The following is a 16,994-nucleotide window of genomic DNA, read 5'->3' on the forward strand; positions in this document are numbered from 1 at the left end:
ACCCTCAAAGCTTAGAACAGGGCTAGGCATAGAGCTGAGCTTCTGCTATCACATCATTGAGCAGTGAGCATCCTCAACTGTCTGTGTTCCACATAGCCTAATCAGCTTGTGAATAACAGAAAAGAACCATCCCCCGCTGCCCTTTCCTAGAGAATTGCCCTCTTGCCCCTGAAAACCTCACAGATGACTCACAGTCATTCTTGGAGGTAACATTCCTTGATCTGTTTTAGAAATTGTAGCCACAATCATGAAAATCTTTTTGAATATTCTTAAACAGTCAGTGCTATTTGATTGGACACTAGACTGATGAGGCTCCTCCTCCTGTACTATAACATACCCAGCAAACTTTTTAGAGTGAGCACCATGTAGCAAAAATTCTGTTGTCTAGGGTCTTCTCAGGTCATGAAATATTGTGCCTTTATTCACAAGTAATTAGAGAGTAGCTGGAAATAGCTGTGTCTTAATGATCATAGGATGGTGCTAAATTAATTGTATTTATATTTATCTTTTATGAAAAATTGTGGTTCATCTAATTTGGCATGCATATTGATATTTCAAAGTTTGTACTACAATTGTATAAGGTAAAAAAATAAGTCCTTGAATTATTGTTTTTCTTATAAAGTCAGTGTTTCAGTTAAGGATATTTCTCTCCCATGTCGTCAAGATACCTTGGTGTTTAAGACTGATACACCGTGCCATAACATACTGATTGGAGAAAATGGCGGCTGTTGGAGACATGAATTGATACACAAGGAATTTCCTTTCAATATGTGAAAAGTTACATATGAAGTTAATCATTATAAAGTCTCTTCTACCAAAGTCAAATGAGCCTAGGCAATACTAACAGATCATAAAATGAAGGCCACGTTAGAAAACGCACCACTTTCAAAAGAGAAAGTGGGTGTGGCTTTAGGATCACAAAAGGAGCTTATTACTGTCACTCTATCTTCTGGTTAGTCCCTCCCCCCGCTGTCTGTCCCTCCCCCCAAACACCTATAAACCAACAAGTAGGAAATCAGCCCATTCCCCACTTTTCACTTGTTTAAACTCATTAAGACTCTTCATGTTGCTTTAAATAACTGAAGGGTGTGTGTTTGCATGAGTGTGTGTGTGAGTGTGTGTCTATGTGAGTGTGTTTCTCTCTCTCTTTCTCTCTCTCTCTCTCTCTCTCATTCTCTCTCTGTGGGGGGTGTTAGGCACTATTCTAGGGGGAGGGGCATGAAGAAATCCTGAGGGGTTCTGATAGAAAAGCAGAGTTGTTCTCTCCCTTTCAAAGCTACGTCTGGAAGAGGGGTGGGGACTAGACCAGCCCATCATCACGCTGCATGCCAGTCTCACACACGGATGCTTCTCCTTCACATTCTCTGGGAAATTTCCCCCAGATTAGGAAAAGGACAGGAAGGCAAGTCGGCCACAAAAGGCGAGTTTTCACCATTCCCCACAAAGGAAAGCAGAGCGCACCTCCACACAATCGCAACTCCGCTCTCTGGAGCAGATCTCGACTTCAGCACCACGGAGAGCGGCACCTCCGCCTCGGCCACCCATGGGGAGCCAGATCCCCGAGACTCCGTTCAGGATTCGGGTCATCTAGAGGAGGGACAAGCCTGCGTATTCTACTCTCGATGTAAGTGGCTTTGGTGGTTGGTTTATATTGATTTTCCCAGTAGAGACTGCTTTATCCCTGAAATATGGAATTGAACTTTTATTTATTAGCCCTTTTGCAGGCACTGCTTAGATTTGGGGATCCCAGTCTGGAGCTGAAATCTTTTCTACTGAGTTGGTAGGATATTTTCCCCCTTTTGTTGAATGTCTAAGTTTACAAGCCATGTAGAAATAAGAAACTCAACCTGGTATCCTGTAAATTTCATGCTGGAGTAGAACAGTTTTATTCCTAGAAGAGAGCATGTGTGTTATCTCGGCTTCTGCACTGCTGAGAGCTTCTCTGGTTTGATTTTAATATAAATATGGAGTTGGGGAGAGAACCATAGCTACATTATAAGAGATTACACCATTAAATAACTACAGGTGGCGATAAAAGGCTATTTTTTTTCCAGTTTTCTTTCTTTCCTTTTTTTTTTTCTTTTTTTCTTTCTTTTCCCTGTTGAAAATAGGGTCCTGGGTGTATGTTTCCTCTAGCCATTCATTTCAAGATAACAAATATGCTTTTAATAAATGAGATGTAAACCTTGGCAGGGCTTTGGGCATAAGCTTTGTCACTAGAGATGACAGAGTATCTCACTTAAGTTCATGCTGTAAATTCACTTATGTAAGGCTGAGTAGATACAACCAAAGACGCTGTGCCATTAACTGTCATTTAATGGATTCAGGGTAGCTTTGCAAAAGGCAATAATGACTGACCCCATCTGATCTCCCTCAGTAAAATTTTGCCTCAGAATGCCACCTGCTGGTGGGTCCCCTTCCTAAAGCATTGGGCACACATCAAATTTATGAATGAATGAATTCACATAAAATCCAGAATATCCATTATGGATAGCATACAAATCTACTCCCTGGGATCGACCGGACAGCAGCTCCCCAAGCCTCTGTGATCACAGTGGAATTTCATATTGATTTCCCTAAACAGTTGTCCTTCAGCTTAAGAGTACGTAGAGTAGCCAACTCCTTTAGGCAGTAATTAACCCAGAAAAAAACCAGAACTGTGTGGTGCCTCACTGTGGCTAATTGTGGAATTCATGTGGCATTGTGGGTGAGGACGAGCAGGAGCTGTTGCTCGGGATAAGCAATCATCCCCTCTGGTAAGCACTCAGCAGGCCATGGGACCCCTTTCAGTTCACTCCTGACTCTCCTCACAGAGGGAGAGGAACCGCACAACACTGTGCACGGTTATTTTATCCCAAGACTAATCTTAACATAACTATTTGAGCTGGCTTTTTAAGCTCTTCCTGGAACTATATAAAATATGAGACACAGACACCCGGTTTCACATCTTCTGTGGTCTAGATAAGCAAATGAAGATTTTTTTAAAAAAAATCAGAAACAAAGACAGCAGGCAAAGTGCTAGTTAATTTGGATTGCTAAACCATACCACAGTTTGTAAACACTGGGAATAACTTCTTCCCTAGATGATGGGGTGTGTGTGTGTGTGTGTGTGTGTGTGTGTGTGTGTGTGTTACTGATGTGACTGATAGACATATACGGCATGGAGGAATAATAGATGATAGTTTCCAATCCTAGATGAAATGGAACCACACCCCACTTTTGCAGAACTGACTGAAGAGTAGATCTCACTATTAGTAACATGGACAGCTCAGAGTGGTTTGCTTCATTCTCGTAGGACCTTACACACACACAGTGGAGTAGCTAACCAGGTATCTGTTTTCTTTCACTCAATATACAAACATATGCTCACTAACTTGGGTCAAAACCCAAATGCCTTAGATCCACAATTCAAACAATAAATAACTTTACGGATGTTCGTTGTTGCAGGAGTATCTACTAGCTACCAAGGCGTCAATAGGCATAATTTCACCTCACCTTCAACATGCTGGGAAGATAAAACTCAGAAATAAGTGGGATACCTTTGGGAATTCACAAGAAACTCAGGAGTAGGATGGAAAAAAAATGGAAATGTTTCAGTTTTCTGTTCTAGTCCTTCAGGGACTTGACAGATTGGCCCTCTGAAAGCTGCTTCCTCTACCTAAGCCCTCTGTGGCTTACAGCAGAGCTGGTCCCTTGGAGCTGATTTTACTTCAGAACTGATACCTTAGTTCTGAAGTTGTCAGTCAGAAACAAGAAATAATAGCTACAGGACTGTCTGGGGCCTCTCTTTGTAAGAAAGTAGATACTTGTAATCATCAATACCAGAGTTTTATCATTAAAAAAAAAAAAGACCAATCCAGATCAAGTATTTGAGAATTGACCTATTTCACTATGTACCACAACCTGAACGTCAAGAGCTCTAGATGCCGGGTAGAGATGCAGTATAAACAAGCAATCCCCTTGCCCACAAGGATCCTGCACTCTAGTGGGAATGTTTGTGGACTAGGTAAACATAGAAACAGGCAAGAGTAAGATGGATGTCAGCAGCAGACCAGCCAGACGCAAGGCTTGAAATCCAGCAAAGCACACATCTACCAGAGGGTGACCCGACCAGGCCTTGAGTATCTTGGGACTAAAGTACCAGAGTCCCATTTCTTTGTCTGCTAAATGGGAATGGAAATAGCACCTACATGATGCTGTATTTTCTATAACTTAAAATGTCGATGCTCAGTCTGAAGGCTGACGCGTGGTTGATGTGTGATACGTATTAATTGATATAATTGAGTAGTCATTTGGGAAGATAGTTAGGCTTATCATATGATAATTTACAACAGTAATTTATATAAAGCACTTAACATGGTAATTGGAACTCCGTAAATGTATGTGTTTCAACCATCTCTGTCATCACAGTCATTTGAAACAATACCCGAGTCTGTCAGCATAGAATGTAATCTGAACCCACAGAAGCAAGGTGCATCGGGTTTTGGTCATCACTGTCTCTAAAGTGTCTAGGACACTTGGTAGAAATGCTACTTAATATTCAGTGACAGTCACTGAGGTGTTGGGGAAGACTACAGATCACTTGGCTTTCCTCACTTCCACTTCATGGGCTAAAACTCAGAATATGTTCTCGGGGAGATGAAGCTCAGAACCTGGTAAAACTGGGCTCGGTTTTCACGGGTGCCTGATCTGAATTCTGGATCGTTTGGTTCTATGTCCAGCTGGGGAATGTTACAGACTGAATTGATTTCAGGCTTGGATGATCTCCACAGAGACCTTTGAGGCATGTTGCAATTTTAAAAGAAGGGAGGAAAAAAAAAAGACAACACATCTCTCAAAAAGAGATTCTTAAGTGACCTTTTCTTCATTGGAAACTAAACAGAACCCTGACTCCAAACTCACCACATGTACAGCCGGACTTAGGGCCCAAGGTGGCTGCTTTCATGGCTTACTCACATCTGGCTTCGGACCAGCTGATGCGCTGGTAAGAGAAGCTCGATAAAAATAGCATCCAAAGGAATGGAGAGGGAGTTTTCCAGTCCCTCTTCCTCTCGGATGGTTTTGTCTGCACCGGACTGCTTCTCAGTGACACCAGTGTCAGCATAGGCATTCCGGAGAATGAAAGCCACTGGGCCTTAGATGAGAAGGACAGTGAGCTTGATCGCTCATCTCAGTGACATGAAGATAAAAGGCATCTGTGCTCAAAGTTCAGTGCAAAGGAACATATCGAAGTAAAGACGACCGAATGCCAGTTGCACTTAGGGATGCTCCTTCTCCCCACTGCCCTGCCACTGGGATGGGGACCCGCAGGGAAACACACTGAGTTCTCAGGTGTGAGCCCGACCACCAGCTACTGTAGGCTGAGTGATTTTGCCATAGGCTGTCTTGTGGAGTCCATCCAACCCATGTGACATCCGTGTCCCTAATATGATACTATTGGATCAAGAGTAAATGGCAAAGACATGGAAGTAAATTATATCCATTGGTGTACATGCATTAAAAAGGCCATTATCAGAAGGATGCCAGGAGCAGGGGAGGGGGCTGTCAGATCTGACAAGAATTCCACAGTGAGGCTTAAGGTCTACTTCAGCATTTGAATCCTTTCCGGGTCTGCTGTGTAGATCTCCTGGGACATGTCCCCACTGAATGACACAGCCCCATTTTATAGACTTCCAGCCACACATGAACTGAAGCCTATACGATTTCATTTTAATTCCAAGTTCAGTTAGAAAAGGAGGAGAGCTGGTCATTTTTGAGCATCCAAATGAATCTCAGAGCTGAGAGTTTAAAGGCTCTGAAGACTGGCATGTTTACTTCATCTTCCATCTGCCTTCAAGGTCACTCAGAAAAATGTACAGCCAGTGAGGACAGTTCCCCTCTGAGAAGTCACAGCCATGCAGTCCCACACGTGTGCGCATGCATGCTCCATCCCCCCCTACACTACACGGTATAATTATTACAGAAACATCACATGACACCACTCCTCCCTGCCCTAAGATTTAGACTTTTCAGTTTGTTCACTTAAAAGGTTAGCATGCAAATATTCTGATTTTTCTTTTCTTTGGGTAACATGGAAAATTAACAAATGATGTGAGTGTTGTTTCATTTTGCAGGCTTCGATGTCTACGATATTCATGTGGAGTTTGAATTTAGATTGGGTATTTCTGTGTTCCCTGCAAAGCGTTCTCTGCTCGGACTTGGTTCAGTGGTTATTCTATTTCCTTTGAATTTACTCCCCAAGGCTTCTTGCTATGTAATAGCTTGGTACCCTTGACCTTGTAAGTCTGAACCACTGTCCCTCTTAGACAGCCTTGGGATGGAAAGGGGAGAGAATGGAGCCTGCCTCTCTGAGGACAGCTGCTGCTTCATACCTGGCACAGCTCGCAGGCTCTTGAGGGAAGCTGCTCTTCCTGGGGTTGAGCTGTGATGACTAAGTCCAGGGAGAGGCTCCCCAGAGGGATGGACGACTGTGTATCTCAGATCGGGCGAGTGATTCTATGAGGAACATCATTCTTCTGTGGTTTCAATTTCCACAATTTCTGTGGCTTTGTGTGCCCAGATGACAGGCCTGGAAAGCAGGTTCACTCCAGCTCCTGAATGAGGGGGAGGGGAAGACCAATGAGGGGGCTGGCTTCCACCCCCTTCGGAAGTGCCTACTAATGAACCTGCACTGTTTGGGCTTCTCTTCCTCAACTGGGGAACCATTGCCATGGGATCCCCAGCTAGGATCTGCCTTGTGTGGGAGGGAGCAGCCTCTTGGTGAAATGACAATCCTCTGGGGAGAAAGGACTCAGAGGCCTGGGAACTTGAACCGGAAGCTCTCCCTGCAATCTTCTATCAAGGCGCGCTTTAGATTAGGTGGCCGTTTGGATTCTCTTCCTCTATCGGCAGAGTTCACTGCCAGGATTTATTACCTGGAGCTGGCCTGGAGGGGGTTCCCATGACACCTGCATTTAGTTTTTGCAGAAGAAGGAGCCACTCCACTTTGCCATACGGGGCTTTCCCAAGGGAAGTGTGACTCAGCTCCAGGCAGGATTTAGAGTACCCAGGTCTGACCTCCAATGATCTACAGCAGGGACTGGACCCTGAGGAACTGGGTCAGGTCAAAGGTTAAGTGAGCATGAAAGCACCAGTTCAGAATTCCAAAGTCTATACAGTCGCAAACTCCAGGGTCGACGTGAAAGCTCTAGTGGGAATTATTGGTGCAGTGTATTTCTTTCATCGGTTTGAGAGAAGTGCCAGGCATTGGGTAGGCCACAAACACAACCAGGAACAGCAAGACAATTCTCTGGGACAATGGGAAAGACTTAAAATGAGCTTCTCGGTTCTGACTGGGAAGCAGGTGCTCTCTGGGTTAAGACCATGCCATCCTGAATCATTCAGATAGCGTGGGTGAGAGAAGACAGGAAAAGGAAATTCAGGTGGGAACAACTTGGGGAACAGGAAAATCTAAGATGTGCAAGTTGGGAGTAGCCTGGGGTACATCTGGTCTAGCCCCTCTCGTTCACAGCTGTAATCTGGGACCAAGGAACTAGGTACCCACAAGGCTAGCTGGAAAGGTCTGATTTGAGCTCAGATTACATTATGGCTGCCTCTTTTTATGACATCTTAAATTTTGGTCATAGGTCAGTGAGATGGCTAAGTCATTCAGGCTCTTCTCAATAAGCCAGAGAACTTGAGCCTTTGATTCGTGGGACCCACATGGTGGGAGGGGAAAAACCAAATGCTGCAGGTTACCCTCGGACCTCCACACGTGCTCTCTCACACACATGCAAATGCACATAAATAGATAAAAAGTAAAGAGAAAAATTAAGGACAAAAAAAAAAAAAAACCCAACAACAAATCCTTGGCAAACTCTTAGGTGACTTGGCAAAGCCAAGAAGTCTCAAGACTGCCAGAGCCATGTGGCTTTCAAGGGCTGGTAACCAGTGCTCTTCTATCAGCACAGGTGAGGATAAAATACCTTCTCTGTTGGTTTTACAGACGACCTGCACAAGCTGGCGAACCCAGAGCTCTTAGCATAGCACCTGGGACACTGCAGGGTCTCATAAATGTTAACTGTTGTTGTTAGTCGATCAGTAGTAACTTCTACTCTGTGCCACAAGGGGAAAAGTAACAAGTTAGAAGAATGCACAGCATGTGAGCTGAGCTATGTCTTCTACAAAGAAGTCAGAATACAGGCTTTCTGGATCTAGTCATAGGGAGATGCAGATGACTCCCCTAGGAGTCTCTGTAAGAGGCAGCCCTGTTCCTGGCCACATCTTGATTTGAGTAGGTGCCAGATTTGCCTGAGGCCCAGGGGACATGACCCACATACAGAATGGCACCAACTGTAGGATCAGTCCTGTGTGGGCATGCTTACAGTCTAGTGCAGTGGGATCAGAGTGTCAGAACTCAGTAGAGGGGGAGACGTGGGAGCCAAAGGTTCTACTGTATCCTCCATGGAGACTGGGCATAGGCATTGGACAGGAAGGGAGAGAGAAACTAACATTCAGTAGCTCTAGCCTCTACCTGCCCCTTGAACCCACACTGTGGAACACACACACACACACACACACACACACACACACACACAAAACACACAAACAACAAATTCTGTGCATCGTTGTAGGGCTAAGAAAGCAAGAATGCAGAGAGGTTGGGGGACCTGCTCAGTCTGACACAGAAGGAAAGAAAACAGCCCTCCTTGCCTGTCCCCCCCCCACCCCCCCGCAGCCCTACCCTATTCCCTCCACTGGTACAGGGCACCTCAAGCTGCTTTTCTGCTCTGTCCCACCCCTCTAACCTCAGGGACAGCAGACAGTAAGTCAGCATTCTCCCAATTGAAAACAACAAACAAACAAACAAACAAACACAAAACACAAAACAATAACAGCAAAACAAACAAACAAAAAACAGTATTTCAGGCGGTCTAGCCCGACTTGACAATGTCTGGCAGGATCCCAACCGCGATATTCTTATATGTCAGATTTTCTTTGTCCTTCTGAACAGTCCCCAGGTCCCTAGAAAAGTTACAAAGCATCTTTGCCATTGTCCTTCAGGTTGGGGAGCAACACCTTCAAAAACATGCAGCGCCGGCACACTACCTTGAGGGAGAAGGGGCGCCGCCAGGCCATCCGGGGTCCTGCCTACATGTTCAATGAGAAGGGCACGAGCCTGACCCCTGAGGAGGAGCGCTTCCTGGACTCGGCTGAGTATGGCAACATACCAGTGGTCAGAAAAATGCTGGAGGAATCCAAGACCCTCAATTTCAACTGCGTGGACTACATGGGGCAGAACGCGCTGCAGCTGGCCGTGGGTAACGAGCACTTGGAGGTCACTGAACTGTTGCTGAAGAAAGAGAACTTGGCGCGGGTGGGCGACGCGCTGCTGCTGGCCATCAGCAAGGGCTATGTGCGCATTGTGGAGGCCATCCTCAGCCATCCTGCCTTCGCGCAGGGCCAGCGCCTGACGCTCAGCCCGCTGGAGCAGGAACTGCGGGATGATGACTTCTATGCCTACGACGAGGATGGCACGCGCTTCTCCCACGACATCACACCCATCATCCTGGCGGCCCACTGCCAGGAGTATGAGATTGTGCATATCTTGCTGCTCAAGGGTGCACGCATTGAGCGGCCCCATGACTACTTCTGCAAGTGCAATGAGTGCACGGAGAAGCAGCGCAAGGACTCCTTCAGTCACTCGCGCTCCCGGATGAATGCCTACAAAGGACTGGCCAGTGCCGCCTACCTGTCCCTATCCAGTGAAGACCCTGTCCTCACTGCGCTGGAGCTAAGCAACGAGTTAGCCAGACTGGCCAACATTGAGACTGAATTTAAGGTAACCCTCCACTCTCCATCCTGCGAGCAGGTGGCCCAGGGGCCCTTCCGCGTGTACCTAAGAGCAAAATGGCTTGTGCGCCTATCAAAGGCAGAGTGAGAGACTTGGGGCTCTTGTCTTTGGGGTTCACCGTAGGGGAAGAGTGGATCGCGAAAATTTGTCGGGTGTAGACCTGGGGGAAAGCAGCCTAGAACTCTGATGTTTTAAACTACATAAGGTTAGCGAAGGAAGAGGCAAGGAAGAAAGAGAGAAGAGCTATCAGAGACTTGGCTCTGGCCCCTAGAAACTGAAAGTTCCAAAACCCAGCAACCTGAGGTTACTTCCGGTCTAGGACTTAGGTTAGTGCTACTGTTTCATTGGGTGGCGCTGACTACCACATTCACATTCTGGATTGCTGGTCGTACAGTCAGCTTCAGAACGACCACGAAAAGAAGTCTGGCTTTTCAAAAAGAATTTTTTTGAGATAGGATTTTGCTACGTATTCCAAGCTTGACTCAAACTTCTAATTCTCCTGCCCGAGTCTTTCCAGGACTAGGGGTCCCATACCAGGCAGGGCCAGTCTTTCTTAGACCCAGTGACCTGTTGCTATTGTTCTGTCAGTTGGCTGTGGCAGAGGCTCACAAAAGACCAAACCAAACTCTTCTTAAACAGGGTTGCGTTTGCCAACTCAAACTCCAGTGAATAAGGCTCAGGGTGGTCCCAGAATCCAGGCAGCCTGAAAATACCTTGATTTACCAAGCCAGCTCCAAAGTCTGGCGACCCACCCCACCCAAGGGCTATTCCTGGAGACTACGTTTGCTTTCTCTGTCAACTGACAGTTGCTCTGAAAAGAGAAGACTGGGCCCAGGTGTAAGAATGAATCTCTCTTGACAGGATGTTTAGTAAGAAGAGCAAACATTGATTAGGTACTTGCTGCCTGCCAATTACCTGGTTTACCTTTGAGATCTTATTTAATCTCAACAACCATGTGTCAAGGACACAACACCCCCATTTTGCATGATAGCACAGAGCTGAAAGCACACAACCAAGGAAGCAGCCAGTGCCTCCTGGAGTCCATGTTTAATCCTTCCAGCTAATGAGTGAAGGGGGTGTGGCCGGGGTGTGGCCGGGGGTGTGGCTGGGAGAGTAGAAACCACAGCTAGACCCAGGCATTTCTCATCCTGACACTTGCTAAGAAACTGCTGTGTGCTGGATGCCATGAAAATAAGAAATGGTGTCTCACACAGAGCTGGTGATCAGATGTTACCTACAAGTGAATAATTCATTGTCCAGACAATGTTCTGTGTAGAGCGTGTCCCTGCATGGGTTCAATGGTGAGTCCTGCCTCACAGCAAGGGGGCCTTTGGCCAAGCTGCTCAGGCAGGATTCAAAGGAGGAGCTCAGATAGGGTTGGGTTGGGCCTCGATCGATGAGACAGGTGAAGTGGAGACCCACAAAGGCCCAAGGTAGGGAGGGGACAGAGAAGTAGCTCTGTGTGACTACAACACAGCTTCCTGGGATGTGGGGGTGAGTGGGAGGCAGGGGTAGCAGAGCCCAGAGGACTCTGCTCACCAGTCTGAGCACTTCGAACGTTATCCTGTAGGAAATGAAGGCCCACTTTTAAAAAAAATGTGGTTAAGAGACTACGGTAATGACGGAGATGTGGAAATTTGTTTGACAGGAAAGTAAGATGAATTTGAGGATGCAAGCTGGGTCTAGATACAGAGGTAATTCGGTTATATAATATGAGACCACAGATGCTTGTCTCTCGGGAGAAGCTTGCCCCACAAGCAGGGGTTGGGGCGGGTGGGTAGCTGAGCTTGGCTAATAGGAGGGTGCAAGGCCACAGGCTGTGAGAAAGGAGACCTGTGATTATGTTTATTTTAATCTGTCTGCTCCAACTCAGCCCCGCCCACTGAACCCGAGCTACTCCCAAGATCCCTGTATTGTTCCCGGCTTCATTTAGGTGGAGGTGCAGAACAGCCCATAGGAGCTCCCAGGAAACAGCTGTTGCTTCTTTCCTGGTCTGTCAAGTATAGTCTCCTGAGGCCAAGGATGTCCCAGCCAATGACAGTGGAGTTTTGCTTGTTGCCCAGAGTTCAGATGGATCTGCACGGGCTGTGTGGCAGGAATGGCTAACCCAGTTCAATCAGACACACGTTCTGGTCAAAGCGGGAGGGACTGGGGAAAGAGCAGGCAAAAAGAGAAAATGTTATTGGGCCAGGTCATCCGGATGGTTGTGTGGTTCTCTGCTTTTCTCCCACCTGAAAGTGAGCCAACCTAAATATAACGATGCTAGACTGACATTTGGAAATCCCTCTGAGACATCAGTTTCCATTAGTAAAATCTGAAGGTCTGTCATACTTCAGTATCCGTCATCTCTAAATCTGGGAGGCTTTGGAAAGCATCTTTGGAAAGCAAGTAGAATATTCGAGTTCAAACGTAAATTATGAGAATTGTGGACAATTAAGAAGACTACACACGTGGTGAGAAATATTTTCTACCAAGAATTGATTCACTTGGAGTGAGAACTAGCTTAAGGACATTTGTTGGCTATTAACACCTTCCTAGGGAGCTGAGATAATTTTAGGATGTGAATAAACGGTTCACTATAAACCAACCCAACTGATCCCTTAGAAATTACTACTCATTCAAGGATCTCTGCATGGGCATCCCAGTGTTGTGAATTTCTGAGAGCAGCTTTTCAGGAGGTCAGATTGCAACAAGAGGCTAAAGAACACATGGACATGTTCTACAAAGTGCTTGATGAGGCTGTTCTGTTTTCAAGGGACTATATGTTGCCATCTAGGTAGCCACGCTATGAGTATGACCAGATGCTGTCAATTACAGAGATACCAAAGGATCTCTGGAAATATGTCAAGTGTCGCCCTCTGTGTCCTTTCAAACATTCTAGAGCAACTATTCCTGGGCAGGAAGCATTATCCATAACAAGCCTGAAGCCAGTTGCCTGGGCTGTTGTTTTTGGAGTCATCATAATTTACTAGCAGAATTAAGTATAGCCATTAAAACGAAGCATAACCAATGTCAAGGTCTCAGTTATGTTGTAGCTGAAGTCAGATTCAAGCCATTATTTTGGTGGGGTAATTATATAGCCACTCAAGGACTGTCTTAGGTCAAACTGTCTTGGGTCTAGGAAGGTGTTAAAATGTGATGTGATCACTAGAGCCTTCCTGGTGCTTCCGATGGAACCTAGCAAATCAGCGGGCATTTTTGAAACACTTGATGAAAAGAATGAAGGAGTTCCCCAAAGGAAAACCATTGCGGCTACCGAGGCAAGTGTGCCTTGGTGTGTGGCTTAACCTCATCACACATATGCAGGTATTGAATGGAGGCATTTCATATGCATCATTCGGGAAATTGGGAAAATTCTAAAGAAGGCTGCCAGCTTGGTGGTTACTCTAGTTTACTTTCTGTTCCTGAGATAAACACTATGGCCCAAAGCAATCTGAGGAGAAAGGGGTTCAGGTCAAAAGGGCTTGTGTCCCCTGACTGGTCACAGTCTATCTCTGAGGTGAAGCCAAGACAGGAACTCCAGGCAGGAACCCTGGTCAGTACCTAAAGCAGAGACCACAGGGGAATGTTGCTTCTGGCTTCCTCTCCCTGGCTTGCTTAGCTGCCTTTCTTATACAGCCCAGGATGGATGCTGCCACTCACAGTGGGCTGAACCCTCCCACACCAATCATCAGTGTAGAAAATGCCCTCCAGACTTGTCAAGCTGAAGGACACAACTCTTCAGCTGAGGTTTCTGTCTTCCCAGTTTTTCCCATTTGTGCCATACTGATAAAAACTAACCAGCCAGGGTGGTGGAGGAATGAAGCCCATACGCTACATAGCTGGGGACTGATTATATGCTATGCTGCGTGGTGTGTGGAAGGCAAAGTGCGTGTGCGTGTGTGTGTGTGTGTGTGTGTGTGTGTGTGTGTGCGCGCGAGCGCGCGCTTGAGTTTTCCTAGCTTTACTTAAAGTTGGACTTGGAGAGAGTATTGCCTGAAGGGATGAGGAGCAATGGGGAGCTGAAGGGAGGCAGTTTGGGACACCAGAATCTGTCATATGTTCCTCCACACTATGCTACCATTTTGAAGCATCCATGTGCCTCCGTCAGGGAAGGAAGAAGTCTGTCAGTGTATCTGCTGCTTAGCGTTTGGCTATCCTGAAGATGGGCAGAGGTGCCCGGCACTGAGGAGGCTTGCACCGTTCTGGTACAGTGCCAGCTCGCGAGCAGCCTGTGCATTGCAGCCTGGAGCTTGGGACGGGAGAGGAGGAGGCAAGGAGAACCAACCGTGCCTTCCTTCATCTTTGTCTGGAGTGCTATGACCTTTCTGTGCATCGGCAGATCCTTAACCACACGGATTATGAAGAAACGGATGATGAATTATGTATCGATGTTTGTGCTGTCAGTTCGAGAGACCCATTTAAAAAAAAAACTCTCTGGGCCTAAAATACCTCAAATTAAAAATGCAAATAATGATAAATCGGACCGATTTGCCACCTGCCGTGATGCAGGGCAAGCCCTTTGGGGAAGGTAAAGATGCTGAGCCGATCGTCTGGAATCTGCTGGAAAACTTCTGAGAGGGCACAAGGAGGAGAAGGAGGAGGGTGGAGGCGTCTTGGTCTCCTGAGGCTGAGAACACAGAGGACATCTGACTTGTGGAGCCAAGGAGGCAGGAAGTAAAGGCCCGGCGTGGCCAGAGCCGGTGAGAAGAGCTGAGTAAGCCTCCAGCGTTTGAATCAATTTCTCAGACGCACTGGATTTCTAAATCATATAAGCCAACACCCTAGGAAAACAGAATTTCCTTGAGACTGGCTGGTAGTATAAACAGATGTCTGCTTAATATGCAGGAAACAGCAGACTGCTTCGCTTTCCATTGGGAAAATATGTTTTGAAGCTGCGAAGGCTGCAGGTGTTAAAAGGAAGGTGTTTATTGCGGTTGGGATATGTGTGGAAGAGAATCTGGCAAAAAAAAAAAATTCTCAAAGTACTTGCTTTTATCTCGTCCCCAATACCCCTGGGGATCCGATGCAACATGCTAGCCCTGTGCAAGAACATCTGAGGATGGCACAGCCTGAGCAGAGGACAGTAAGATCTCGAGTCGCTCCATCAGTGTGCTGATGAGTGTGACCCTCCCTAAACACAGGCAGATGTGGCCCCCTGTGCTACAAGTATTGTCCCAGCGTAGGCGGGGATGGTGCAGTCTGAATGTGCTTCTCTGTTGGCAGTCCACTCTGGGGAAGTGCTCGTAGGCTCCTGTCCTTGAGAGCAAGATCTGGGGACTAGCTTATTGTGGGAAACAAGAAAAAGATAACTCTGCTTTAGGTCACGGTCTTTCTCCATTTTACTCTGTGAGCATCCCAAAGAACAGTTCCAAAGAGCATGCGCTAATGAGGTGACGTCACAGGAAGTCAGCCAACCAGCGTACCTTTAATGACAACTGTTCGCAAATGGCATCTAAAGTTAGAAGCTGCTGCTCTTCTAGGTTTGTGCTAGGTTTGTCTTCTCGGTTTGTCAGTGTACAGGAGAGAGTGCGGGTTCGGTGATTCGAGGAGGACTAACGAGGCAGGCCACCACACTCAGGAGGGTGTGGGAAGGACACAGAACAGCCATGGTTCATTTCGTAGGTGCAGAGAGTAAAAAGATCCTGCAGTCAGAATGACCTAAGTCTCATCTCCTACTAGCCATGCGATTGTCAGCGTCCCCCCAAACGTTCCTTTTCTTATTTGTTCGGAGGTGCTCACTTCCCCGACTAAACAGTTCCTCTTACTCTGAGATGTCTACCTCATGATCATCAGTCTGTAAGAACTTTATACCCCGCACCCCATGTAATCTCCAGAAAATCCTGACACCCATCAGTTGCTCAACAGATGTGCCCTCAAGTAGATGAGCTGAGGGAATTTATCTCTGCTGAATTCTCAGGGTCAAGGCAGGTCGGACGAGATGGAGAATTTAAGAACCAAGGCCATCTGCAGGGAGCCTCCACACAACGGCACTGCTGATGGAGACTCCCTTTTGGTTTCCTGGATCAGCACTACAGCTCAGCCCTCCAGTGAACACAGCTTACATTTCAGCACCTCTGCTTTTTAGAGGGTCTCCTGGAGTCTAGCTACGCTTCCCATCCCCCTTAGCAGATCTTCACAGAACGAGAAAAAAAAATTCCAGGCTGTACACTTGAGCTCCATGATTCGAAACAAGCCAAGGGGGTGTTTTCAGTTGGAATAATGGGGACCACTGAAATCGGATAAGCTAAGAGTCCTGCTAAAATATTACTGTGAACAGAAATTACATGGGCTGAAAAGAGACAGAGAAGAGGAGGGAGACAGAAGAGGGCAGGCCTGACCAAACACACACAGATCATTCTTTGAAAACTATCTCCATGAAAAGTGTCTTCGACACATACACACACACACACCACCACACACATATACACATACCACACACACACACCAACCACCACACACACACCAACCACATAAAGAATTGTTTCGCACAGAAGTGTAACTGTCCGTCTGAAATATCAGAGATCTAAAGAAAATGGAGAGGGTTGCTCAAGGAAATTAGCCAGTGAGAAGTACCACAAATTAAATCAAATGGAGGCACACCTTTCTCTGAGAAGAAAAGGTTACAAGGCTGTGCAAATTGATCAGATTGATCATCTTAGCTGCACAAACTATTAGCATGGAGATGCGTGTTTTATTAGCAGTAGATTCGTGTTTACATTGAATATAAAAGTGTATGTGCTGGGTGGGGAAGAGGCAGGACCCAGCCTCACAGATGACCTCTAGCTACTGAACTCTCTGTGAAACCTCGGCATGTGATGCTAGAGTGTGGTGTGCAGGCTGCAGGCTGGGGGCAGAGATAAAGCCATGATGGTATTGTCTGGTGGGAGACATGGGCATTCTTCCAAGAGTCGTGAAAATGAGCACAGCACCCCAAACCCTAAAGCGAAGTTTTGTTAGGGTTGACTTGGTGGGGCAGCTGACTCTGTTGGGAGATGGTGGTATGTGTGTATGTGTTCATGTGTGTGGTGTGTATATGTGTATGCGTGTGTGTGTGTGTGTGTGTGTGTGTGTGTGTGTGTGTGCATGTGTGCCTGTGTGCATGTGTGTGTGGCATTTAGGAGCAGAAGAACGGTAAAGGTGAGAGGGGCAGCTCACAGAAGCAGTAAAAGGAAACTTGGCC

At 46.6% G+C, this 16,994-nt stretch overlaps 1 protein-coding gene across 2 annotated transcripts in view; it reads left to right on the top strand.

Moving 5' to 3' along the window:
* Positions 1-1,325: 1,325 nt before the first annotated feature.
* The window catches only part of Trpc7 (transient receptor potential cation channel subfamily C member 7), a 126,477-nt gene continuing 110,808 nt past the window's right edge, over positions 1,326-16,994 (top strand). For both annotated transcript variants that reach the window (XM_021180154.3, XM_029468419.2), the window contains exons 1-2: positions 1,326-1,624; positions 9,043-9,820. In XM_021180154.3, coding sequence (XP_021035813.2) covers positions 1,326-1,624; positions 9,043-9,820 — 1,077 coding nt within the window. The remainder of the gene's footprint in view (positions 1,625-9,042; positions 9,821-16,994) is intronic.

Source organism: Mus caroli, unplaced genomic scaffold (assembly GCF_978045245.1).
Source record: "Mus caroli unplaced genomic scaffold, Mus_caroli_1 scaffold_15, whole genome shotgun sequence".
In the NCBI taxonomy this organism is placed as follows: Eukaryota; Metazoa; Chordata; class Mammalia; order Rodentia; family Muridae; genus Mus; species Mus caroli.